Below are 26,637 nucleotides of genomic sequence, written 5' to 3'. Positions count from 1 at the left end.
CCTTAAAGTGAATGGGGTAGTTGAGTCAAATGATGGTCCAGCAGAAGCAGTAGCACTTGAGGAGTTGTGGGTGCAGCTCTGGCATTTCATCCAGCAGCTCTGCAGTGAGGGTAACATGACAAAAGCAACTCTGAAAGAGGATGGATTTGTTTCTATTGTTTAATGTGAGGTATTTGTCTAGATCATTTATGGAAATTTTCAGAGTGGGGAGCTGAAGAGACAATGGGAGCCCATGTTAATCAGACATTGGTTGTATTTTTGATTGTAACAAGGATTCTTGGGGAACAAAACCTGTGTGTTACTATTAAAGTATTTTCAGGTTTTTTTTGGAGCATATATGGTGTTATAGGAGTCTTCATAGCAAAGGTATGATGGGGACTTCCATCAACTAAGGCTTTACATAAACTTGAGTTGGGATCACCACTGGCTCTCTCTTATAGTACTGCAGAGGCCTTACCATCTGAGGTACTATTTATGTAGGATGACCATATTATCCCTTTTACCTGGAACGCTCATGGATTACACAGGTTCTGTGGCTGGCTGACTTCAAGCCTACTGTACATTTCAGATGGTTTTAATCAGCCACAGAACCTGTGGAATCCATGAGCGGTACAGGTAAAAGGGATAATATGGTCACTCTAATTTATGTCTTAAGCATTACCTTGTCACAGGACTGTTATGAGCCACGGCTGTGGCTCATTCCTGTTTTGCATTTTTGGTTATGTATTTTATGTTATACTTCTGTTCACGTTCCCCGTGGGTGTCATGGGGTGTTCGGAGTTCACCCTTAAGGGAAGGGTACTGTTATGAACCACAGGTAGTGGTTCATTCCTATTTTATGTTTATAGTTGTCTTGCAGGCCAGGTTTTCCCGTTGCTCTGGTTTAAGAATATTCTTGTTTGCTGCCGGTGGTGAGTCTGTGTAATTGCAGCTTGTTCCCATGTGTTCAGCCTCACCTGTCTGTTGATTGCACCTCTCAGTTGTGCAGCAGGGCAGCTGCACGACATAATTAATTAAGATTCTCTGTTATATGCTGGCTCAGTGCAATTCACAGACGCTGGTGATATTTCCAGGTTTCTAGACTTCCAGAGTTCTTGCGTTCTGAGCTAGTCCCTGCCAGTTCCTGAGCTCCTGTCTAGCAGTGTCTGTCTAGCTGCTTCCAGTGTTGGTTCCTGTGTCGATTCCTGTGTCGGTTCCTGTGTCCTGCCGTGAAGTGTTCCTGTCCAGAAGTCCTGTGGCTTTGTCTGTGCCTAGTCGAGTTTCTGGCTTCTTGGTGTCCACCGGTCTGTCGTTTGGGATTCTGCCTGTCCTCCGGTTCTGAGAGTCTGTGTCGGCTACATTGGGGGTTCCTGTCCGTTTGCCAGTGTTTGTACCGGTTCCGTCGGTAGCGGCTTTGCCGCGTCCGTCGGCCTAGGCCGCAGTATTCTTTGGTTATATTTTGTTACTGGTGTTTTGCATAGGGGTCTGCTTATGCTGTCACCGCCGGTACACAACAGTATTGTGTCGGCGAGTGGACAGCATTTCCTTGGTTGTTCTTTTCCTTTGGCGGCGTGCCGCACATATATTTAGTTTTAGGGTAGTTAGTAGCCCCTAGCTTTCTGTTGTATTAGTCAGAGGTCCCCTTGTTATTATCCTGTCTCGGTTCACGCCTTGTCTCACGCTAAGACCTGGGGGCATCGGAGTTGGGCAGACATAATCCGCCCTTCAAACGTGGCTGCCGTGGGCCCAAGAAACCCTAGTCACTCAGGCGTGAACTGACCACACGGGTAAAATAACGGAGGTAGGGTGCTAGGAGCTATTTCCACACCACACCTTATTTCAGCATCACGTTCTGGTGCTCAGGACTCACTACGCAACATCTCCCTTGTTCTGAGCACCAGGAACCTAACAAGGACAGAAATGAGAATTTGGCACTACAGGGATGATGGAGATCTGTGCTGCAGTGCCTGGAACAAAATATATGGATTTGAAACATAAATTTATTGCTGATGGAAAAACAATACTGAAGATGTTTTGTTTCATTTGCAGATGGATGCCCTATAAGCACAGATCATTGAGGACAATTGGGCAGCTGAACTCTGGTACCTAGTAGAGATTGCATACTGTGGGTAAGATGAAGTACTCGCAACCACTCTGATGAAGATTTGTGTACAGTATGCTCAGTGAAGCGCTCTGAGTTGGATATACCTCTCCTGCAAATCCTTCACTCCTTCTGCATGACACTACTCTTTATTTGCTGGCCTCCTACCTCTCTGACCGTTCTTTCTCCATCTCCTCTCAAGACACCAATCCCACCCACTTCCTCCCAAAGATCTGTACTTGAATCTTTCCTATTCTCCCTCTATACTTCCTCTGTCCCAGTGCTTTCTTAAACTTAACATGTCTCCTGAATACCCTCACACCCCACAATTTATTTATCTATTGATGGCACACCCATCTCTTTTAGCCCGCAAGTGCTCATTATTGAAGTTATTCATGATTCCTCTCTTTCCTTGAAACCACACATTCAGTAACTCTCACATTCCTGCCACTTGCAACTCAAAAATATCTCCAGGATTAGACCCTTTCTCACCCTGAAGGAAACTAATACTCTCATCAACTCACAGGTCATCTCTAGACTGAACTACTGTAATTTCCTCTTATCTGGCCTACCTTACTCCCACCTGTGTCTGCTACAATCTGTCCTCAATGCTTCTGCCGGCTCATCTTCTTCTCCAAACATCTGCCTGACCTCTCCTACAAGCCCTACACTGGCTACCCTTCCCCTTCAGAACTTAATTCAATCTTCTTACACTCACTTACAAAGCCCTCACCCAGTCATCTTCTATTTACATTGCTTACCTCATCTCCCTTCACACTCCCGCCCACCCACTTCGCTCCACCCATGATCACCCACTCTCCTCGCAACTAATTTCTTCATCCAACTCCTGCCTTCTAGATTCTGCCCATGCTGATACCAACATCTGAAACTCTTTCTGCCTTTCCCTATCAGACTCTCCACCTCTATACAAAATTTCAAATGGGATGTCAAGACCCACATATTTATCAGTGTTTTCCACATCTTATCCTAACCCACAGCTCCCATGCTCCATGTTCCCTGTGTCTCCCTTCTGTGTCACCCCTGTCTGTGCCTCCCCTTTAGATAATAAGCTTTTACAAGCAGGACCCTCTTACCTCACATTCTTTTCCTTCCATCACTTTTATCATCATCTGCTCCCCACTGCCTATAATGGCAACTGTCCCCTATGTTCTGCTGCCTTACTGCTTAGCTAAGTATTATGACTGCTGATGCAGCATTGTTTATAAACAAAGTCCATGTTTTGCAGTGATCTGTATTGTAAGTCACTTTGTTTTGTCCATTCTGTTTTTATACTTCGTAAGGTGCTGTAGAACTGTTAGGACCCTAAGACACATATAAAAGAGAATCACTTCTGGCACAAAGTGCTTGCTAGGTGATTGAGTTGCAGTACATTCTGTATATCATGACGCGTTTGCTACCTACCTCTCTGATTGAATCACTTGTATACTGACATTGCATGTTCTCTGGAATCTCTGTGTAATTTACTTGTGTACTGACCCAGGTCTTCATTCGTACTTGCAAGTACTGTGCTAAAAGCACTGGTAAAGTTCTAAATGGGAGATATGTTTAGCCCAGGTTTCTGACCTGTATGATTTAAACCATGGGTCCTCAACCTGTGGCTCTCCAGATGCTGCGGAAATACACATCCCATCATGCCCTGCTACAGTTTTGCTATTAACGCATAGTAAAACTGAGGCAGGGCATACTGGGATGTGTAGTTTTGCAGCAGCTGGAGGGCCACAGGTTGAAGATCCATGATTTAAACACACAGAAAATGTCTGTTTCTGCAAAACAGCCTTGGTTAGAGTTTGGGCTTTAGCAAATGCTGGTAAAGAGTTCCTGGGCGTATCAATGGTGAGCGAGGGCGGGCTTCATACATTAGTCCCATTTCGGGTCTTCAGCTTGAGAGCAGGTTAATTGATATATGCACATGTATGAGGCTGATGTAAGGTGTGTCAGAGTTTTACTCATGGTCTCACTTACTGGGGAAACAGAAAGCAGGCTTGTTATGAGACACTGTGATTTACTGACTGTAAGTACATTGCATATGCCTATGTTTGTGGTAGAGGCATTAGATCCTACCACTCTGAGGGAGGGAATCTGGATTATTTAATTAGTGCCCAGATGGGCTAGGATTTATTTTTATGTTTTATATTTTCTGTACTGCACAATAAAACTAGCTTCGGCTATATTGCACGAAAATCCTGGACCAGTGTACTGTTTCCTGGCTGCTGTATGTTCATCTACCCCAGAAGAGGGCATTCCTACCTTGATCTCCTCACAGTACCCATGGTCTGTCCGATTAAAGTTATTTAACGGACTTTGCCATGCTTAATCCCTATGGAACTAACCCAGCCTCATTGTACATCAGACAACAACTGTATGACTATGAGAACTTCTAGCCATCTGAAAGGTGAATGACATACTGTATAATCTATTGCTCCCCATTGGCTGAATTAATGCTTCCCTGTCACTGGCGTGACAAGGGTTTAAAGCATTTCTGTACAGATGATGGATACTTTTATTCAAGGATGGATAAGGGTTGTACAGTAATATAGATGTAGCTAACTGTGAATATATATGAACATCTGCATTTATTTCTGAGCATGCAATGCAGAATCATCTGTGGCTGACTTGCATGTAGCTTTGAATCAGGTCCTACGTGTCTATCCAACTTTTTTTCCTTTGTACATGGACCAAGACCAAACTTTTATCCAATACCTATTAATGGGCATTGTTTTGCATTAATAAAACAATATAGTATGGAAAAATCTGATGCATTCTGCCAGCTGGGTCTCGCCAATTGTCCAAGATATTTGAACTGTATCAATACCCTCTGACTGTAGGTAAGTGTTTGTGCACACTCTTGTTTGTGTAAGGTAATGCTTGATCTGAGTATTGGCATGTTTCTCTGTCTGGTGTGTGATTCCTGAATGAATGAGGTATACTGCACACAACTGTGAAGATCTGAACTAAATTTCTCTTACGTCCTAGAGGATGCTGGGGACTCCGTAAGGACCATGGGGATAGACGGGCTCCGCAGGAGACATGAGCACTAAAAAAGAACTTTAGGTATGGGTATGCACTGGCTCCTCTCCTCCCTCTATGCCCTTCCTCCAGACCTCAGTTTGATACTGTGCCCAGAGGAGACTGGGTGCATTACAGGGAGCTCTCCTGAGTTTCCTGAAAGAAAGAAATTTTGTTAGGTTTTTTATTTTCAGGGAGCCTGCTGGCAACAGACTCCCTGCATCGAGGGACTGAGGGGAGAGAAGCAGACCTACTTTAATGCTAGGCTCTGCTTCTTAGGTTACTGGACACCGTTAGCTCCAGAGGGAACGGAACGCAGATCTCACCCTCGCCGTTCGTCCCGGAGCCGCACCTCCGTCCTCCTCACAGAGCCGGAAGATAGAAGCCTGGTGAGTATGAGAAGAAAGAAGACTTCAGAGGTGGCAGAAGACTTCGGATATTTACTGAGCGCCATTGCTCCCACAAAACACACACACGGCAGGCACTGTAAGGGTGCAGGGCGCAGGGGGCCGCCCTGGGCAGCAATTAAACCTCCGATCTGGCTAAAATGAGTATATACAGGCTCTACACTGTATATAAGAGATCCCCCGCCAGTTTTTTGAATGATGTCAGCAGGACCGAAGCCCGCCGCTGAGGGGGCGGAGCTTGTTCCCCAGCACTCACCAGCACCATTTTCTCCACAGCACACTGCTGAGAGGAAGCTCCCCGGACTCTCCCCTGCTGAACACGGTGAAAGAGGGTTGGAAAGAGGGGGGTGGGGCACATAATTTGGCGCAGATATATATAATAGCGCTATCTGGGTAAAAAAATATTGTTTTTTTCCCTGGGTCAAATTGGCGCTGGGTGTGTGCTGGCATACTTTCTCTCTGTCTCTCCAAAGGGCCTTGTGGGGGAACTGTCTTCAGATAAGAGGATTCCCTGAGTGTGTGGTGTGTCGGTATGCGTGTGTCAGCATGTCTGAGGTAGAAGGCTCTTCTAGGGAGGAGGTGGAGCAAATGACTGTGGTGTCTCCGTATGCAACACCGACACCTGACTGGTTGGATATGTGGAATGTTTTAAGTGCTAATGTAAATTTATTGCACAAAAGGTTGGACAAAGCTGAGTCCAGGGAGTGTACAGGGAGTCAAGCCCTGCCTGCCCCTATGTTGCAGGGACCTTCGGGGTCTCAAAAGCGCCCACTATCCCAAATAGTAGACACTAATACCGACACGGATTCTGACTCCAGTGTCGACTACAATGATGCAAAGTTACAGCCAAAATTGGCTAAAAGTATTCAATATATGATTATTGCAATAAAGGATGTACTGCATATCACAGATGACCCCTCTGTTCCTGACACGAGGGTACACATGTTTAAGGAAAAGAAACCTGAGGTAACCTTTCCCCCATCTCATGAGCTGAACGAGTTATTTGAAAAGGCTTGGGAGTCTCCAGACAAGAAACTGCAGATTCCCAAAAGGATTCTTATGGCGTATCCTTTCCTGACTAAGGACAGGATACGGTGGGAATCCTCCCCAAGGGTGGACAAAGCGTTGAAACGCTTATCCAAAAAGGTAGTGCTGCCATCCCAAGATACGGCAACCCTCAGGGATCCTGCTGATCGCAAGCAGGAGGCTACCTTGAAGTCCATTTACACACATTTTGGTACCTTACACAGACCGGCGATAGCGTCGGCTTGGGTTTGTAGCGCTGTAGCAGCGTGGACAGATACCTTATCGGCGGAAATGGATACCCTGGATAAGGATACCATTTTATTGACCCTGGGTCATATTAAAGATGCTGTCTTATATATGAGAGATGCTCAAAGAGACATGGGCCTACTGGGTTCTAGAGTCAACGCTATGGCGATTTCTGCTACACGAGTCCTATGGACCCGACAATAAATGGGCGATGCCGACTCAAAGAGGCATATGGAGGTTTTACCTTACAAGGATGAGGAATTGTTTGGGGAAGGTCTCTCGGACCTAGTTTCCACAGCTACGGCAGGTAAATCAACTTTTTTGCCTTATATTTCCTCACAGCCTAAGAAAGCACCACATTATCAGCAGAGCCGTCTTAACAGCAGTGTAGGCCCCTGGGCACAGCAATGCACTGGGGCCCCTACCCACCCATCAGCGATAGGGGTGGGAGGTGCTATCAGCAGTAGCTTTGATGTCCCGCGGGGGGTAGGGGGGCTCTATCTTTCGCTCAGCATGTAGGACCTGGAGCAGTAATTTCTGCTAATTACTCCTTTACTGCACAGATGGGGTGGGAAGGAGAACACTAAACTGTAGAATGAAGGGGCCCTGGTACATGACTTCCAGGGTGGTAGGGGGTGTTTAATACACAGGGGAGGGGAGGATAGTGGCGTGGGCTTAATATTCATAATTTTCCAGGGGTCAGGGCAGCTTGCTTTACTGCAGATATCTCCAGTTCCTGGAAATAGATTTCTTAGCTATAATGGGATGGGGAAAAAATTATATAGTCCCACCTTTCAGGAGGTTCTGGGGACTAGGGGATCAGAGTTCAGGAGCCAGAGCAATCCACCAGCGAAAATATAAAACTGCATACCAGGCGTGTGGAGCTGGAGCAGGGACCAGCTGCTTGAAGGCTGATATCTCTGGTTCTGGGCATAGTAAAGACAATATGCCAGTGTCCACTGAAAGGGGAGAGTCTCAGCTTTTGGAGTATACCCTCAGAAAAACTATAAATCAGACAGAACTCGAGATATCTGTCTGGGAAGAGCAATAAACAGGCTTGGATAGAGACCACTGCTTTAAAGTCAGATATCTCCGGTTCCCCAGGGCCGATTTTCAAAAATCTGGTACCCCTGGAAAGAGTGGACTCTCAGCTATCAGCCTAGGGCCCTTTTACTCTTGGGGCCCTTGGGAAAGAGCCCATTGAGCCCATACGAAAAGACGGCCCTGATTATCAGATGCAGTCCTTTCGGTCACATAGAAACAAGAGAGTACGGGGATCGTCCTTTCTTGCCAGAGGTAAGGGCAGGGGGAAAAAGCTGCCAACCACAGCTGGTTCCCAGGAGCAGAAGTCCTCCCCGGCCTCTACAAAATCCACCGCATCACGCTGGAGCTCCGCTGAGTGAGTCCGCCCCAGTGGGGGCACGTCCTCGACTTTTCAGCCACATCTGGGTTCACTCACAGGTGGATCCCTGGGCAATAGAAATTGTTTCCCAGGGTTACAAGCTGGAACTCGAAGAGGTGCCTCCTCGCCGCTTTTTCAAATCGGCCCTACCAGCTTCTCCCCCAGAGAGGGAGATAGTTTTAAATGCAATTCAAAAATTGTGTCTTCAACAAGTGGTGGTCAAAGTTCATCTGCTTCAACAAGGGAAGGGGTATTACTCAACCCTGTTTGTAGTCCCGAAACCGGACGGTTCGGTCAGACCCATTTTAAATTTAAAATCCTTAAACCTGTACTTGAAAAGGTTCAAGTTCAAGATGGAATCGCTCAGAGCGGTCATCGCCAGCCTAGAAGGGGGGGATTATATGGTATCCCTGGACATAAAGGATGCATACCTTCATGTTCCCATATATCCACCTCATCAGGCATACCTGAGATTTGCGGTACAGGATTGTCATTACCAATTTCAGACGTTGCCGTTTGGGCTTTCCACAGCCCCGAGGATTTTCACCAAGGTAATGGCGGAAATGATGGTGCTCCTGTGCAAGCAGGGTGTCACAATTATCCCGTACTTGGACGATCTCCTCATAAAAGCGAGATCACGAGAGCAGTTGTTGAACAGCGTATCACTTTCACTGAAGGTGTTACAACAACACGGCTGGATTCTCAATATCCCGAAGTCACAGTTGGTTCCTACGACTCGTTTGACCTTCTTAGGCATGATTCTGAATACGGACCAGAAAAGGGTTTATCTTCCAATAGAAAAGGCCCAGGAACTCATGACTCTGGTCAGGGACCTATTGAAGCCAAAAAGGGTGTCAGTGCATCACTGCACTCGAGTCCTGGGGAAGATGGTGGCGTCTTACGAGGCCATTCCCTTCAGCAGGTTCCATGCGAGGACTTTCCAATGGGACCTACTGGACAAGTGGTCCGGGTCACATCTACAGATTCATCAGATGATCACCCTGTCCCCCAGGGCCAGGGTATCTCTCCTGTGGTATTAGATAGATAGAGTGCGCTGTCAACGGCAGCCTGTACAGGGAAGGTCAGTTCCCACAATAGTAAATACAAGCAAGGAAAAAAGAAGTACTGGAGCCGGCTGTGATTCAAAACACAATAAATAAAAATATAAAATATATCTTTTATTAGACATTCATCTAAGAAAATAATCTATCCCTCAAGGGTAAAACAACACTGATAGAATATATTAAATGAATTCTGTAGGATGCCACAAAGATGAACCCTTTTGAACAAAATGTCCACAGTTCCTGGCTAGGACACTAATCCACATTTGCCCACAAGTTTAGTTGGTATAAGAGCATTTTACCAGACTTGCTTCCGGATATAAGTCCCCTAGGAGTCCCATGCAGATAGGGTCCAGATGGCAGATGGGGATAAGTCCGGGTCTGTGAAGAACTTGTGCCGGAATTTGATCCAGTGGATACCAGTAAGTCCAAATAGAGCCAGGAGGTGGATGTGGGTGCTGGTACTTGTGGTCCTACAGAGAAAAGGCCAACGCGTTTCGCTGGTCTAATGGGTGCCAGCTTCCTCAGGTGGTGGCTGCAGAGTGCTCACCTTCTAGAGGGTCGCAGGTTCGGCATTCAGGACTGGATTCTGGTAACCACGGATGCGAGCCTCCGAGGTTGGGGAGCAGTCACACAGGGAAGAAACTTCCAAGGTCTCTGGTCAAGCCAGGAGGCTTGTCTTCACATCAACATCCTAGAGCTGAGGGCCATATACAATGCCCTTCGTCAAGCGGAGAATTTGCTTCGCGACCTACCAGTTCTGATTCAGTCAGACAACATCACCGCAGTGGCTCATGTAAACCGCCAAGGCGGCACAAAGAGCAGAGTGGCAATGGCGGAAGCCACCAGGATTCTTCGCTGGGCGGAAAATCATGTAAGCGTACTGACAGCAGTGTTCATTCCAGGCGTGGACAACTGGGAAGCAGACTTCCTCATCAGACACGATCTACATCCAGGAGAGTGGGGACTTCATCAGGAAGTCTTCGCACAGATTGCAAGTCAGTGGGGCCTGCCCCAGATAGACATGATGGCGTCCCGCCTCAACAAGAAACTACAGAGGTATTGCGCCAGGTCAAGAGACGCTCAGGCGGTGGCAGTGGACGCCCTGGTGACACCGTGGGTGTTCCAGTCGGTCTATGTGTTTCCTCCTCTTCCTCTCATCCCCAAGGTGTTGAGAATAATAAGAAAAAGAGGAGTACAGACAATTCTCATTGTTCCAGATTGGCCGCGAAGGGCCTGGTGTCCGGATCTGCAGGAAATGCTCACAGAAGATCCGTGGCCTCTTCCTCTAAGACAGGACCTGTTACAACAGGGGCCCTGTCTGTTCCAAGACTTACTGCGGCTGCGTTTGACGGCATGGCGGTTTAACGCCGGATCCTAGCGGAAAAAGGCATTCCGGATGATGTCATTCCTACTCTGATAAAGGCTAGGAAGGACGTGACAGCTAAACATTATCACCGTATATGGCGGAAGTATGTTTCTTGGTGTGAGGCCAGGAATGCTCCTACAGAAAAATTCCATCTGGGTCGTTTCCTCTACTTCCTACAAACTGGAGTGAATTTGGGCCTAAAATTAGGCTTCATTAAGGTTCAGATTTCGGCCCTATCCATTTTCTTTCAGAAGGAATTGGCTTCTCTCCCAGAAGTACAGACTTTTGTGAAGGGAGTGCTGCATATTAAGCCTCCTTTTGTACCTCCAGTGGCACCTTGGGACCTTAACGTTGTGTTGTGGTTCCTTAAGTCTCACTGGTTTGAACCACTTAAAACGGTAGAATTAAAATATCTCACTTGGAAAGTGGTCATGTTGTTAGCCTTGGCTTCGGCTAGGCGAGTGTCGGAGCTGGCGGCTTTGTCTCACAAAAGCCCTTATCTGGTTTTCCATGTGGATAGAGCGGAATTGCGGACCCGTCCTCAATTCTTGCCCAAGGTGGTATCATCTTTTCATATGAACCAACCTATTGTGATGCCTGTGGCTACGCGAGACTTGGAGGATTCCGAGTCCCTTGATGTGGTCAGGGCTTTGAAAATTTACGTGGCCAGAACGGCTCGGGTCAGAAAAACAGAGGCACTGTTTGTCCTGTATGCAGCCAACAAGGTTGGCGCTCCTGCTTCGAAGCAGACTATTGCTCGCTGGATCTGTAACACGATTCAGCAGGTTCATTCTACGGCTGGATTGCCGTTACCAAAATCTGTAAAGGCCCATTCCACTAGGAAGGTGGGCTCTTCTTGGGCGGCTGCCCGAGGGGTCTCGGCATTACAGCTGTGCCGAGCTGCTTCTTGGTCGGGTTCAAACACCTTTGCAAAGTTCTACAAGTTTGATACCCTGGCTGAGGAGGACCTCCTGTTTGCTCAGTCGGTGCTGCAGAGTCATCCGCACTCTCCCGCCCGTTTGGGAGCTTTGGTATAATCCCCATGGTCCTTACGGAGTCCCCAGCATCCTCTAGGACGTAAGCGAAAATAAGATTTTAAACCTACCGGTAAATCTTTTTCTCCTAGTCCGTAGAGGATGCTGGGCGCCCGTCCCGGTGCGGACTACATCTGCAAGACTTGTATATAGTTTTTGCTTACATAAGGGTTATGTTACAGTTAAGATCAGTCTCGGACTGATGCTGTGTTGTTTCATACTGTTAACTGGCTCGTATTTCCCAAGTTATACGGTGTGGATGGTGTGGGCTGGTATGAATCTTGCCCTTAGATTAACAAAAATCCTTTCCTCGTACTGTCCGTCTCCTCTGGGCACAGTTTCTCTAACTGAGGTCTGGAGGAGGGGCATAGAGGGAGGAGCCAGTGCACACCTATACCTAAAGTTCTTTTTTAGTGCCCATGTCTCCTGCGGAGCCCATCTATCCCCATGGTCCTTACGGAGTCCCCAGCATCCTCTACGGACTAGGAGAAAAAGATTTACCGGTAGGTTTAAAATCTTATTATTGTATCGAACAATGTTTCCATTTTTTGTTGTTGTAGGTCTTTCTAGTAGATGCATAAATGTATGATTTTCAATATCCAATAAGTTAACACTATGAGCCAAATTCAGTTATACGAAAAATCGCAGTAATTTACCGTGATTGATGTTTTCAGTGGATTTTGCACTGTTTTACAGCAAAACTGTGCTTTTCGTGGGCATGCTTGTCCTGCGTTTCGCCTGTTCAATTGTAAATTCACGAAAACAGGATTACCGCGAAAATTGTTGCCACAATGAGAAGTGAAAAATGGGTACATTTGCCTGTACCCCCCAAATAAACTAAACTAACATTGAATACAGTATAGAATTGTATTATTGGTTATAATAAAAGTATTTCTGGTACTTAAATTGGGTCAAATGGCTGTTATATGCATTTTTTTTTAAATGTAAAAACATAATAGAAAGCAATTTTTCTTCAGCAAAATAAGAGCTCAAAATAAATTTGGGGTAAATAAAAATGGTATATATTTGGGTCATTTTAGGGGACTTAAAAGTAGAAACAGACCGATTACTCCCACCTGCAAGTCAAAAAACACTTGTCCCACTCATAAAGCACCCGATATACCTGTCCCATACCTTGTACTGCAACTGCCATCATTTTGCACTTTTTCACCCCCAAAATTACATGAAATTATTGGCCAAAAATAATTAGAAACTGTTAATTAGTCATTCAGGGGCTGAACCAAATCCCAACATTTTAAACTTAAAATAGGGATTCTCCCCAAGTTTATAACCTGCTCAAAGGTGGTGAATTGAAATTACAGCAAATGCGTTTTTGCGGTCAATTGAATAGGTGCATTTTGCGATTCGCAGTAAATTCATGTTTTTAGTTGAATCTGGCCCTTTATGACTACAGTATATAAAACAAAAGATTATTTTATGTGAACATTCACTATTTACTACTGGATGATGTTTCTATGATATCTTACCTATAGCCTCCATAGACATAATGTTACCAGTATTTGTGAATACCGGATTAGGAGTAGGAAGTCCTTCATCATACAAAAATTTCATGACATATGTTTGCGCCTCAATAAGCTCGGTATCCTTACTGTTTTCACCATTTGTGATCTTAAGAACATACTCTGTTTGTGCAGTTGTCCCTTCACTCTGGATGTAAAAATTCTGATCATCGTAACTTGGCAGAGACTTCACAGTAGCTACTTGTAAGCCAAACAGCATCTCCACCAGTTTAATGGCCTGCACTTCACTTAGCGCAGGCTTACTGGCAATGCATGGTTTTCCAGATTCATTTTCCGAAGTCATTCTCTGGCAATTCTGCAAAGGAAAAAAAAATTTTTTGTTATACATTAGAATCTATGGAGTGAAATTGTTTTTTTAGTACAAAAATACTGCAATTTGCATAGTTTATGCAACCTCACAAACTATGGGGGTAATTCAGATCTGATCACAGCAGTAAATTTGTTAGCTAATGGGCAAAACCATGTGCACTGCAGTGAGGGGGGCAGATATAACATGCAGAGAGAGAGAGATTTGGGTGGGTTATATTGGGGGTAATTCCAAGTTGATCGCAGCAAGAATTCTGTTAGCAACTGGGCAAAACCATGTGCACTGCAGGGGAGGCAGATATAACATGTGCAGAGAGAGTTAGATTTGGGTGTGGTGTGTTCAATCTGCAATCTAATTTGCAGTGTAAAAATAAAGCAGCCAGTATTTACCCTGCACAGAAATAAAATAACCCACCCAAATCTAACTCTCTCTGCAAATGTTATATCTGCCCCCCCCCCTGCAGTACACATGGTTTTGCCCAACTGCTAAAAAATTTCCTGGTGCGATCAACTTGGAATTACCCCCATTGTTTCTGTGCAGAGTAAATAATGGCTGCTTTAGTTTTACACTGCACTTTAGAATTCAGTTTGAACACACCACACCCAGGGCCTAATTCAGAGTTGATCGCAGCAGCAAATATGTTAGCAGTTGGGCAAAACCATGTGCACTGCAGGGGGTGGGGGGTACAGATATAACATGTGCAGAGAGAGTTAGATTTGGGTGGGGTGTGTTCAAACTGAAATCTAAATTGCAGTGCAAAAATAAAGTAGCCAGCTTTTACCCTGCACAGAAACAAAATAACCCACCTAAATCTAACTGTCTCTGCAAATGTTATATCTGCCAAACCTGCAGTGCACATGGTTTTGCCCAACTGCTAATAAATCTGCTGCTGCTGCGATCAACTCTGAACTACCCACCCCCAAATCTAACTCTCTCTGCACATGTTTTATCTGCCCCCCCCTGCAGTGCACATGGGGGGTAATTCCAAGTTGATCGCAGCAGGAATTTTGTTAGCAGTTGGGCAAAACCATGTGCACTGCAGGGGAGGCAGATATAACATGTGCAGAAAGAGTTAGATTTGTTTGGGTTATTTTATTTCTGTGCAGGGTAAATACTGACTGCTTTATTTTTACACTGCAAATTAGATAGCAGATTGAACACACCACACCCAAATCTAACTCTCTCTGCACATGTTAAATCTGCCTCCCCTGCAGTGCACATGGTTTTGCCCATTAGCTAACTAATTTGCTGCTGCGATCATATCTGAATTAGGCCCTATATTAATGCATTTGCTCTAACATTTGGAAAACACATTTTTGGGTATTCATTTAAGTTACTATGGAAATTTTTCGAAGAGAAAAGTAAAAAAAGCTTAAACCGAAGTGTCACTTACTAAGGATTCACTCTGATGTCTAACAAGCTTTAACTGTTTGTGTTGCTGTAATATGAACACTTATTCAACATGTTGATAATGATAAATACATGTAGTTCTCGTAAAATATTTATTTAATCTTTTAGAAGGTAGTGAAAGTAGAAGAAATTAATTTTCCAAATATGTATAATACTTATATTCTATTTTCATATGTGGTACTGTGACTTTTGTTCCTTTTATTCTGGAATTGTCAGTTATTAGAACATATTAGGGGTATTTTCAATTATCTATGCTCACAGGGCTTGATTCAGATGTGGTCGCAATGCCGACGCAGCAGCGATCCTTTTCAGTTTTGGAACTGTGAGGCAATGCAAATATAGCAAATTCTACCTATAATTTCTCAGTTGCGACACCATCAAAGTTGCGACCTCACCTGAATCAAGCCCACAATGCACAATTACAGTAGCCAGTAGCCTGGTTTCTGCTCACACCTTCATAGACCATACTTGCCGACTTTTTGTCTGCTCTCTCCGGGAGAGAACAGCCAGGTCGGCTCAGCAGTAGAGATGAGCGGGTTCGGTTTCTCTGAAACCGAACCCGCACGAACTTCATGTTTTTTTTACGGGTCCGAGCAGACTCGGATCCTCCCGCCTTGCTCGGTTAACCCGAGCGCGCCCGAACGTCATCATGACGCTGTCGGATTCTCGCGAGACTCGGATTCTATATAAGGAGCCGCGCGTCGCCGCCATTTTCACACGTGCATTGAGATTGATAGGGAGAGGACGTGGCTGGCGTCCTCTCCATTAGAAATTAGATTAGAAGAGAGAGAGAGATTGTGCAGAGTCAGACAGAGTTTACCACAGTGACCAGTGCAGTTGTTGTTAGTTAACTTTTATTTATTTTAATATAATATATCCGTTCTCTGCTATATCCGTTCTCTGCCTGAAAAAAAACGATACACAGCAGCAGCCAGTCACACAGTGTGACTCAGTCTGTGTGCACTCAGCTCAGCCCAGTGTGCTGCACATCAATGTATAAAAGGCAAAGCTTATAATAATTGTGGGGGAGACTGGGGAGCACTGCAGGTTGTTATAGCAGGAGCCCCCAGGAGTACATAATATTATATTAATTTAAAATTAAACAGTGCACACTTTTGCTGCAGGAGTGCCACTGCCAGTGTGACTAGTGGTGACCAGTGCCTGACCACCAGTATAGTAGTATATTGTTGTATGTATTGTATACTATCTCTTTATCAACCAGTCTATATTAGCAGCAGACACAGTACAGTGCGGTAGTTCACGGCTGTGGCTACCTCTGTGTCGGCAGTCGGAACTCGGCAGGCAGTCCGTCCATCCATAATTGTATTACAATATATACCACCTAACCGTGGTATTTTTTTTTCTTTCTTTATACCGTCGTCATAGTGTCATACTAGTTGTTACGAGTATACTACTATCTCTTTATCAACCAGTGTACAGTGCGGTAGTTCACGGCTGTGGCTACCTCTGTGTCGGCAGTCGGCAGGCAGTCCGTCCATCCATAATTGTATTATTATTATAATATATACCACCTAACCGTGGTTTTTTTTTCATTCTTTATACCGTCATAGTGTCATACTAGTTGTTACGAGTATACTACTATCTCTTTATCAACCAGTGTACAGTGCGGTAGTTCACGGCTGTGGCTACCTCTGTGTCGGCAGTCGGCAGGCAGTCCGTCCATCCATAATTGTATTATTATTATAATATATACCACCTAACCGTGGTTTTTTTTTCATTCTTTATACCGTCGTCATAGTGTCATACTAGTTGTTACGAGTATACTACTATCTCTTTATCAACCAGTGTACAGTGCGGTAGTTCACGGCTGTGGCTACCTCTGTGTCGGCAGTCGGCAGGCAGTCCGTCCATCCATAATTGTATTATTATTATAATATATACCACCTAACCGTGGTTTTTTTTTCATTCTTTATACCGTCGTCATAGTGTCATACTAGTTGTTACGAGTATACTACTATCTCTTTATCAACCAGTGTACAGTGCGGTAGTTCACGGCTGTGGCTACCTCTGTGTCGGCAGTCGGCAGGCAGTCCGTCCATCCATAATTGTATTATTATTATAATATATACCACCTAACTGTGGTATTTTTTTTTCTTTCTTTATACCGTCGTCATAGTGTCATACTAGTTGTTACGAGTATACTACTATCTCTTTATCAACCAGTGTACAGTGCGGTAGTTCACGGCTGTGGCTACCTCTGTGTCGGCAGTCGGCAGGCAGTCCGTCCATCCATAATTGTATTATTATTATAATATATACCACCTAACTGTGGTATTTTTTTTTCTTTCTTTATACCGTCGTCATAGTGTCATACTAGTTGTTACGAGTATACTACTATCTCTTTATCAACCAGTGTACAGTGCGGTAGTTCACGGCTGTGGCTACCTCTGTGTCGGCAGTCGGCAGGCAGTCCGTCCATCCATAATTGTATTATTATTATAATATATACCACCTAACCGTGGTTTTTTTTTCATTCTTTATACCGTCGTCATAGTGTCATACTAGTTGTTACGAGTATACTACTATCTCTTTATCAACCAGTGTACAGTGCGGTAGTTCACGGCTGTGGCTACCTCTGTGTCGGCAGTCGGCAGGCAGTCCGTCCATCCATAATTGTATTATTATTATAATATATACCACCTAACTGTGGTATTTTTTTTTCTTTCTTTATACCGTCGTCATAGTGTCATACTAGTTGTTACGAGTATACTACTATCTCTTTATCAACCAGTGTACAGTGCGGTAGTTCACGGCTGTGGCTACCTCTGTGTCGGCAGTCGGCAGGCAGTCCGTCCATCCATAATTGTATTATTATTATAATATATACCACCTAACCGTGGTTTTTTTATACCACCTAACCGTGGCAGTCCGTCCATAATTGTATACTAGTATCCAATCCATCCATCTCCATTGTTTACCTGAGGTGCCTTTTAGTTCTGCCTATAAAATATGGAGAACAAAAAAGTTGAGGTTCCAAAATTAGGGAAAGATCAAGATCCACTTCCACCTCGTGCTGAAGCTGCTGCCACTAGTCATGGCCGAGACGATGAAATGCCAGCAACGTCGTCTGCCAAGGCCGATGCCCAATGTCATAGTAGAGAGCATGTCAAATCCAAAACACCAAATATCAGAAAAAAAAGGACTCCAAAACCTAAAATAAAATTGTCGGAGGAGAAGCGTAAACTTGCCAATATGCCATTTACCACACGGAGTGGCAAGGAACGGCTGAGGCCCTGGCCTATGTTCATGGCTAGTGGTTCAGCTTCACATGAGGATGGAAGCACTCAGCCTCTCGCTAGAAAACTGAAAAGACTCAAGCTGGCAAAAGCACCGCAAAGAACTGTGCGTTCTTTGAAATCCCAAATCCACAAGGAGAGTCCAATTGTGTCGTTTGCGATGCCTGACCTTCCCAACACTGGACGTGAAGAGCATGCGCCTTCCACTATTTGCATGCCCCCTGCAAGTGCTGGAAGGAGCACCCGCAGTCCAGTTCCTGATAGTCAGATTGAAGATGTCAGTGTTGAAGTACACCAGGATGAGGAGGATATGGGTGTTGCTGGCGCTGGGGAGGAAATTGACCAGGAGGATTCTGATGGTGAGGTGGTTTGTTTAAGTCAGGCACCCGGGGAGACACCTGTTGTCCGTGGGAGGAATATGGCCGTTGACATGCCAGGTGAAAATACCAAAAAAATCAGCTCTTCGGTGTGGAGGTATTTCACCAGAAATGCGGACAACAGGTGTCAAGCCGTGTGTTCCCTTTGTCAAGCTGTAATAAGTAGGGGTAAGGACGTTAACCACCTCGGAACATCCTCCCTTATACGTCACCTGCAGCGCATTCATAATAAGTCAGTGACAAGTTCAAAAACTTTGGGTGACAGCGGAAGCAGTCCACTGACCAGTAAATCCCTTCCTCTTGTAACCAAGCTCACGCAAACCACCCCACCAACTCCCTCAGTGTCAATTTCCTCCTTCCCCAGGAATGCCAATAGTCCTGCAGGCCATGTCACTGGCAAGTCTGACGAGTCCTCTCCTGCCTGTGATTCCTCCGATGCATCCTTGCGTGTAACGCCTACTGCTGCTGGCGCTGCTGTTGTTGCCGCTGGGAGTCGATGGTCATCCCAGAGGGGAAGTCGTAAGCCCACTTGTACTACTTCCAGTAAGCAATTGACTGTTCAACAGTCCTTTGCGAGGAAGATGAAATATCACAGCAGTCATCCTACTGCAAAGCGGATAACTGAGTCCTTGACAACTATGTTGGTGTTAGACGTGCGTCCGGTATCCGCCGTTAGTTCACAGGGAACTAGACAATTTATTGAGGCAGTGTGCCCCCGTTACCAAATACCATCTAGGTTCCACTTCTCTAGGCAGGCGATACCGAGAATGTACACGGACGTCAGAAAAAGACTCACCAGTGTCCTAAAAAATGCAGTTGTACCCAATGTCCACTTAACCACGGACATGTGGACAAGTGGAGCAGGGCAGGGTCAGGACTATATGACTGTGACAGCCCACTGGGTAGATGTATGGACTCCCGCCGCAAGAACAGCAGCGGCGGCACCAGTAGCAGCATCTCGCAAACGCCAACTCTTTCCTAGGCAGGCTACGCTTTGTATCACCGCTTTCCAGAATACGCACACAGCTGAAAACCTCTTACGGCAACTGAGGAAGATCATCGCGGAATGGCTTACCCCAATTGGACTCTCCTGTGGATTTGTGGCATCGGACAACGCCAGCAATATTGTGTGTGCATTAAATATGGGCAAATTCCAGCACGTCCCATGTTTTGCACATACCTTGAATTTGGTGGTGCAGAATTTTTTAAAAAACGACAGGGGCGTGCAAGAGATGCTGTCGGTGGCCAGAAAAATTGCGGGACACTTTCGGCGTACAGGCACCACGTACAGAAGACTGGAGCACCACCAAAAACTACTGAACCTGCCCTGCCATCATCTGAAGCAAGAAGTGGTAACGAGGTGGAATTCAACCCTCTATATGCTTCAGAGGTTGGAGGAGCAGCAAAAGGCCATTCAAGCCTATACAATTGAGCACGATATAGGAGATGGAATGCACCTGTCTCAAGTGCAGTGGAGAATGATTTCAACGTTGTGCAAGGTTCTGATGCCCTTTGAACTTGCCACACGTGAAGTCAGTTCAGACACTGCCAGCCTGAGTCAGGTCATTCCCCTCATCAGGCTTTTGCAGAAGAAGCTGGAGGCATTGAAGAAGGAGCTAACACGGAGCGATTCCGCTAGGCATGTGGGACTTGTGGATGCAGCCCTTAATTCGCTTAACAAGGATTCACGGGTGGTCAATCTGTTGAAATCAGAGCACTACATTTTGGCCACCGTGCTCGATCCTAGATTTAAAGCCTACCTTGGATCTCTCTTTCCGGCAGACACAGGTCTGCTGGGGTTGAAAGACCTGCTGGTGACAAAATTGTCAAGTCAAGCGGAACGTGACCTGTCAACATCTCCTCCTTCACATTCTCCCGCAACTGGGGGTGCGAGGAAAAGGCTCAGAATTCCGAGCCCACCCGCTGGCGGTGATGCAGGGCAGTCTGGAGCGACTGCTGATGCTGACATCTGGTCCGGACTGAAGGACCTGACAACGATTACGGACATGTCGTCTACTGTCACTGCATATGATTCTCTCAACATTGATAGAATGGTGGAGGATTATATGAGTGACCGCATCCAAGTAGGCACGTCACACAGTCCGTACTTATACTGGCAGGAAAAAGAGGCAATTTGGAGGCCCTTGCACAAACTGGCTTTATTCTACCTAAGTTGCCCTCCCACAAGTGTGTACTCCGAAAGAGTGTTTAGTGCCGCCGCTCACCTTGTCAGCAATCGGCGTACGAGGTTACATCCAGAAAATGTGGAGAAGATGATGTTCATTAAAATGAATTATAATCAATTCCTCCGCGGAGACATTGACCAGCAGCAATTGCCTCCACAAAGTACACAGGGAGCTGAGATGGTGGATTCCAGTGGGGACGAATTGATAATCTGTGAGGAGGGGGATGTACACGGTGATATATCGGAGGGTGAAGATGAGGTGGACATCTTGCCTCTGTAGAGCCAGTTTGTGCAAGGAGAGATTAATTGCTTCTTTTTTGGGGGGGGTCCAAACCAACCCGTCATATCAGTCACAGTCGTGTGGCAGACCCTGTCACTGAAATGATGGGTTGGTTAAAGTGTGCATGTCCTGTTTTGTTTATACAACATAAGGGTGGGTGGGAGGGCCCAAGGATAATTCCATCTTGCACCTCTTTTTTCTTTTCTTTTTCTTTGCATCATGTGCTGATTGGGGAGGGTTTTTTGGAAGGGACATCCTGCGTGACACTGCAGTGCCACTCCTAGATGGGCCCGGTGTTTGTGTCGGCCACTAGGGTCGCTTATCTTTCTCACACAGTCAGCTACCTCATTGCGCCTCTTTTTTTCTTTGCGTCATGTGCTGTTTGGGGAGGGTTTTTTGGAAGGGACATCCTGCGTGACACTGCAGTGCCACTCCTAGATGGGCCCGGTGTTTGTGTCGGCCACTAGGGTCGCTTATCTTACTCACACAGCGACCTCGGTGCAAATTTTAGGACTAAAAATAATATTGTGAGGTGTGATGTGTTCAGAATAGGCTGAAAATGAGTGTAAATTATGTTTTTTGAGGTTAATAATACTTTGGGATCAAAATTACCCCCAAATTCTATGATTTAAGCTGTTTTTTAGGGTTTTTTGAAAAAAACACCCGAATCCAAAACACACCCGAATCCGACAAAAAAAATTCGGTGAGGTTTTGCCAAAACGCGGTCGAACCCAAAACACGGCCGCGGAACCGAACCCAAAACCAAAACACAAAACCCGAAAAATTTCAGGCGCTCATCTCTACTCAGCAGGGGGGCGGGCTGCTACGTGCCGTGCAGAGGGGGGAGGGCCAAAGGCGGAATGGGGGCGTTGTGGAGGAGGAACGGGGGTGTGGCTGCAGTATCGCCTCATGTAAGCCACACCCCAGCTGTGTAATGCTGCTATTACCAGCATTCTACAGCAGGGGGCGTGGCTATGATGACGCAATTCAACAAGAATCGCTTAATCGCCTGCCCGGACCGCCCACTTTACTCGCTAAGTGGGTGGCTGGGCAGGGGGGGGACCCCTGAAATCTTGCCTGCTCTTCCAGGGGGCCGGGAGGGTCACCCGATTTTCGGGAGCCTCCCGGCCATTACAGGAGAGTAGGCAAGTATGCCATAGACTGCAAGCAGAACTCAGCTAGCGAGAAATGTCCTTCAAAAGCACAGGAAGCTGTTTTTGCAGCTTTTCCAAAGTATTGTGAATTATCGATGGTCGATGGCCATGCCTAATCTTAACAATGGTTGTATGGCTTATGGGCAGGAAGAGAATATGTAGTCATTAGGGCTACTTATTGAAGGGAATGCTTGATGACTTCTACAACTGTCAACAGCAGAGGTAATGTAAAAATCTTCCAGTTCTATTGGATGTGGGATTACAGTGTAAACAAATTCCACATTGTCAGCCCTCCACAGCAGAATATACAAAGTAAAGGTGGCCATATACTTATGTGACTTCTTGGAGGGGAGAAGTTGGCGGCAGGATCGCATATGATACATCGGAACTAATTCAGACCTGATCGCAGATGTGCTAAATTTAGCACATCTACGATCAGTTACACTGACATGCGGGGAGACGCCCAGCACAGGGCTAGCCCGCCCCGCATGTCAGTCCCTGCCCCGTCGCACAAGTACAAAAGCATTGCACAGCGGCGATGCTTTTGTCCTTCAGGAATAGCTCCCAGCCAGCGCAGCTACTCATCGCTGCCCGGGTCGCAGCGGCTGAGTGTGACGTCACTCAGCCGCCGCGGCCTGCCCCCCAATGGTACGGGCACACCTGTGTTGTCTGGACCGTGCCCCCTAAATGGTGGCTAAACGCCGCCGGCCTGCCCCCTCTCACGCCCAGCGACCAACTCTGCCTGTCAATCAAGCAGAGACGATCACAGGGCTACAACAGTTATCGGCTGTCTGATCAGGTCTGAATCAGCCCCATTGTATGCAGTCCTTTTGCTATATACAATGTATCTATAGTGCAGTACTTCCGATCTAGGGGCTCCGATCTAGGGGCTCTGATCCAATGCTCACAGGACTGAGCATAGGATCGGATCGGAGGTAAAGCACATGCGATTTGCCAGTTTTCATCCGATTTATCGGCCTGATACATTGGAATCAGATGAAATCGGGCAAAATATCACTGGCACCTTAAGATAATAGCAAATATAAGAGTATTCTTTATGTCCATGCTACTATTTATTTTGCATGATAAATACCGTATCTCACACCAACTGAGAAGTGTTTATTGCACAAAAATGCAATCAAGGTGTTTTCCGACTTTTAGAACTTTGGGGGTCATTCCGAGTTGTTTGCTCGTTATTTTTTTCTCGCAACGGAGCGATTAGTCGCTAATGCGCATGCGCAATGTCCGCAGTGCGACTGCGCCATGTAAATTTGCTAAGCAGTTAGGTATTTTACTCACGGCATTACGAGGTTTTTTCTTCGTTCTGGTGATCGTAATGTGATTGACAGGAAGTGGGTGTTTCTGGGCGGAAACTGGCCGTTTTATGGGTGTGTGCGAAAAAACGCTACCGTTTCTGGGAAAAACGCGGGAGTCGCTGGAGAAACGGGGGAGTGTCTGGGCGAACGCTGGGTGTGTTTGTGACGTCAAACCAGGAACGAAACTGACTGAACTGATCGCAGATGCCGAGTAAGTCTGGAGCTACTCAGAAACTGCTAAGAAGTGTCTATTCGCAATTCTGCTAATCTTTCGTTCGCAATTTTGATAAGCTAAGACTCACTCCCAGTAGGCGGCGGCTTAGCGTGTACAAAGCTGCTAAAAGCAGCTTGCGAGCGAACAACTCGGAATGACCCCCTTTATTTGTAATTTGATTTGTGCTTAATTGCATAGTTTTATGCTATGTCACTTTTATATACATTAACTGTTGTAGGAATCAGACCTAGTAATCTAATAGCAGCTGCCACGCTCACCGTACCTGACCCGCCCCTCTGCTCCTGTAGCTCTGCCTCAAGGCTCTTTCTGCAGCCCAGCCATAGTAAGGGCAATCACCCATGACTGCAGAAAGATGGGTTGGAGATGTTATCACTGCTGCTACCATGGAAGCAGCAGGAATAGCGCTGTATAGTGATGCAGCAGGAGACGTCTATTGCAAGCAGGCGCCTCCTGCTGCAGTAGTGAAGCGTCTTAGGAAGCAGCATGGGATTAATCAGTCTTCATTGGGCAGCATGCGGCTCCCACCGGTGCCGTGTAAGCTGTCCATTGCAGAGGCCAGGAAATCTCTGTTCTACGAAGGAGATCCCTGGCCTCTTCCCTCCCCTAAAGGATGGCGACACACATCAGTTTTCACAATTGTAAGCCATCTCCGTTCTCAACCTGCGCCCCAGATACCAGTATACTGTCAATCACTGACAGTCTGCTCTGCTGCATCCTGTGTCTCAGTACCCATTCCCGCAAGCACATTACAGGTCCTGTGCATGTGCAAAGTACTGATTATTGGTACTTTGCAGCGCATTACGGAACGCCAACTACATCTGAATAAGGCCCAATCTTCCTGCAGCCCTATCTTATAGAAATAATTCCTGTTTAAACCTGATTCAGTTTGAAAGCAGTGCCGGGTTCACATATATATATTTAGAAGCTTTCCTAAAACTGTGCTGGACAGTGTAACATATATACAGTAGTTTGGTTGATACTCATCATCATGCGGCAGTGTCAGACTGGGGCATGAAGGGCCCACCAGGGGCATGCTGCTGTTGGGGCCCATGCTTAAAGGTGCAGCCAGGTTCCAGTGGGGGCGTGGCCAGCCACCACAGAGGTTTGGCTAACCATTACATGTTCTGTGCCCCATGGTAAATATATAATAAATCAAATTAATGTGAAGTATAATGTAACATATGTGCAATGCATAAATCTAGTGCACTAGGATAGTCTGGAACTTTATCCCTAGAGGAGGAGGAGGGCCCACAGGCAATAGGGCCCAGCGGTGGTTTCCCCTGTGCCCCTGTGGACCAGTCCGACTCTGTCATGGGGGAACTTTTGCACCACACAGATATGCATGGAAACAGGCGTACTGACTCCTCCAGCTTGCTCTGCTTAGCACACAAATCCACGGACATGCCCCCTCTGAACCCTACCTATGTGAGAACGGACTTTGCCTGTACTTTTGTACACTTGGTTCCGGAGCATTGGCAATGTGAGGACATGAAGACATACTGCACTTACAGGCTTACACTCAGCTCAGCACTAGGCCCATAATTATGACGTGTGAGGTGCTGGAATCCAAACATTCCAATAGCTTGCTGATTTAACATTTTCTTACATTCTTGTAGTGCATTATCAATGCTAATAATAAAAGAGAGAATTGTAACTTAATTTGAATATATTTATTAAAAATGTAAAAAGAAAGTCCTTCAATCCCCAATTGGAATACAAATGTTAGGTCCTGTGCCAGGGACAGATACTGTAATTAGGTACTCACAGTTTCTTTATTACTTTATTCCACAGATCACAGTGCATTGATTTCTTTTACTTTATGCGCCTGTAGTTAGGGTGTCCCGGAAGATGAATGGATTAACGTCTGATACTGGTACCGGCTTCTGGGGCTGGATTTATTTTAAATGCCTGACGTTCCGCTTTAAATTGTGAAATGCCTGCATTGTTATTCTAGGCATGTAACAGTAACCATAGTCCATGAACACTAAAACAACATGTGGCTCTAGTTCTTCCCAGCATGACATCAAAGCCCTTAAGTTAATTCAATTAACATTGTGCTGTTTTGGTTTTTGTGTAGTAAACTATTTACTTACAGTACTTCATGTCTTGTAGGTGAACTCAGAGCTAAAGTCTGAAAACAGCTGACTATCCAGGTTTAAACAAAAAAGTTTACAGTTTCTAAGTATACATTCTATACAATACAGTAGGTTCTATATGCAGAATAAGCATTAGTGTTTTCATTTATCTCCTATAATAGTCAGTAAACCAACTAATGATACAAACTTAAAACTGCATTTAATGACATTTATTTAATTTATGCATTAGAATCCCTTCAGATTAAAAACATACCTTGGATTCGAAGCAGTCTCATAGAACAGCCCTTGTTCTCAATGATTCCAAAGGGGATATACTTCCCGTTTCCAAATGAAAACACACTCAGAGGCTCTGCTGTAAAGAAATGTGTGACTTGGAAGGCTTGCGCATTACAGGCTTCCACTCACAAAGCAGGGTTCTTGGCCAGTAAAACTGTAACGGGAACAGCTGCTGATTTTCTTACAAGCAACAGGGCAGAATTGAACTTTGCATGCTTGCTAAACGAGGCAGCACTGCTACACGTCCATGTTACTTTAACCCGGTGTCTGATACTGTATTGATAAATATTCAACCAATGTGTACATTGCTCTTGTCTTGGTGCTATAAACAAGCTCAGCTGCAAATAATCTGTTCATAGTTAACCACTTAACTGGCATGGTCAGATTTCATGCAACTGCGCCGTCCCACCGTTTTGACGAGGAGATCCGTTCTGCAGATGTGCATAATATAATGTTTAAATATTTAAAAAAAACACTTTTTCAACTTTATTAAATAAAAATAAGAATTTACTTACCGATAATTCTATTTCTCGTAGTCCGTAGTGGATGCT

At 45.6% G+C, this 26,637-nt stretch overlaps 1 protein-coding gene across 1 annotated transcript in view; it reads right to left on the bottom strand.

The window, feature by feature from the left end:
* HYKK (hydroxylysine kinase) overlaps positions 1-26,330 on the bottom strand; it is a 95,721-nt gene extending 69,391 nt beyond the window's left edge. Inside the window, exons 1-2 of the mRNA XM_063926308.1 lie at positions 26,064-26,330; positions 13,140-13,488 (exon numbers count right to left, since the gene is read on the bottom strand). Of these exons, the coding sequence (XP_063782378.1) occupies positions 13,140-13,476 (337 nt within the window). The 5' untranslated portion in view covers positions 13,477-13,488; positions 26,064-26,330. The remainder of the gene's footprint in view (positions 1-13,139; positions 13,489-26,063) is intronic.
* Between the last annotated feature and the right edge of the window lie 307 nt (positions 26,331-26,637).

This window comes from Pseudophryne corroboree, chromosome 6, assembly GCF_028390025.1.
Source record: "Pseudophryne corroboree isolate aPseCor3 chromosome 6, aPseCor3.hap2, whole genome shotgun sequence".
In the NCBI taxonomy this organism is placed as follows: Eukaryota; Metazoa; Chordata; class Amphibia; order Anura; family Myobatrachidae; genus Pseudophryne; species Pseudophryne corroboree.
This window is presented reverse-complemented; position numbering and strand designations above follow the sequence as displayed.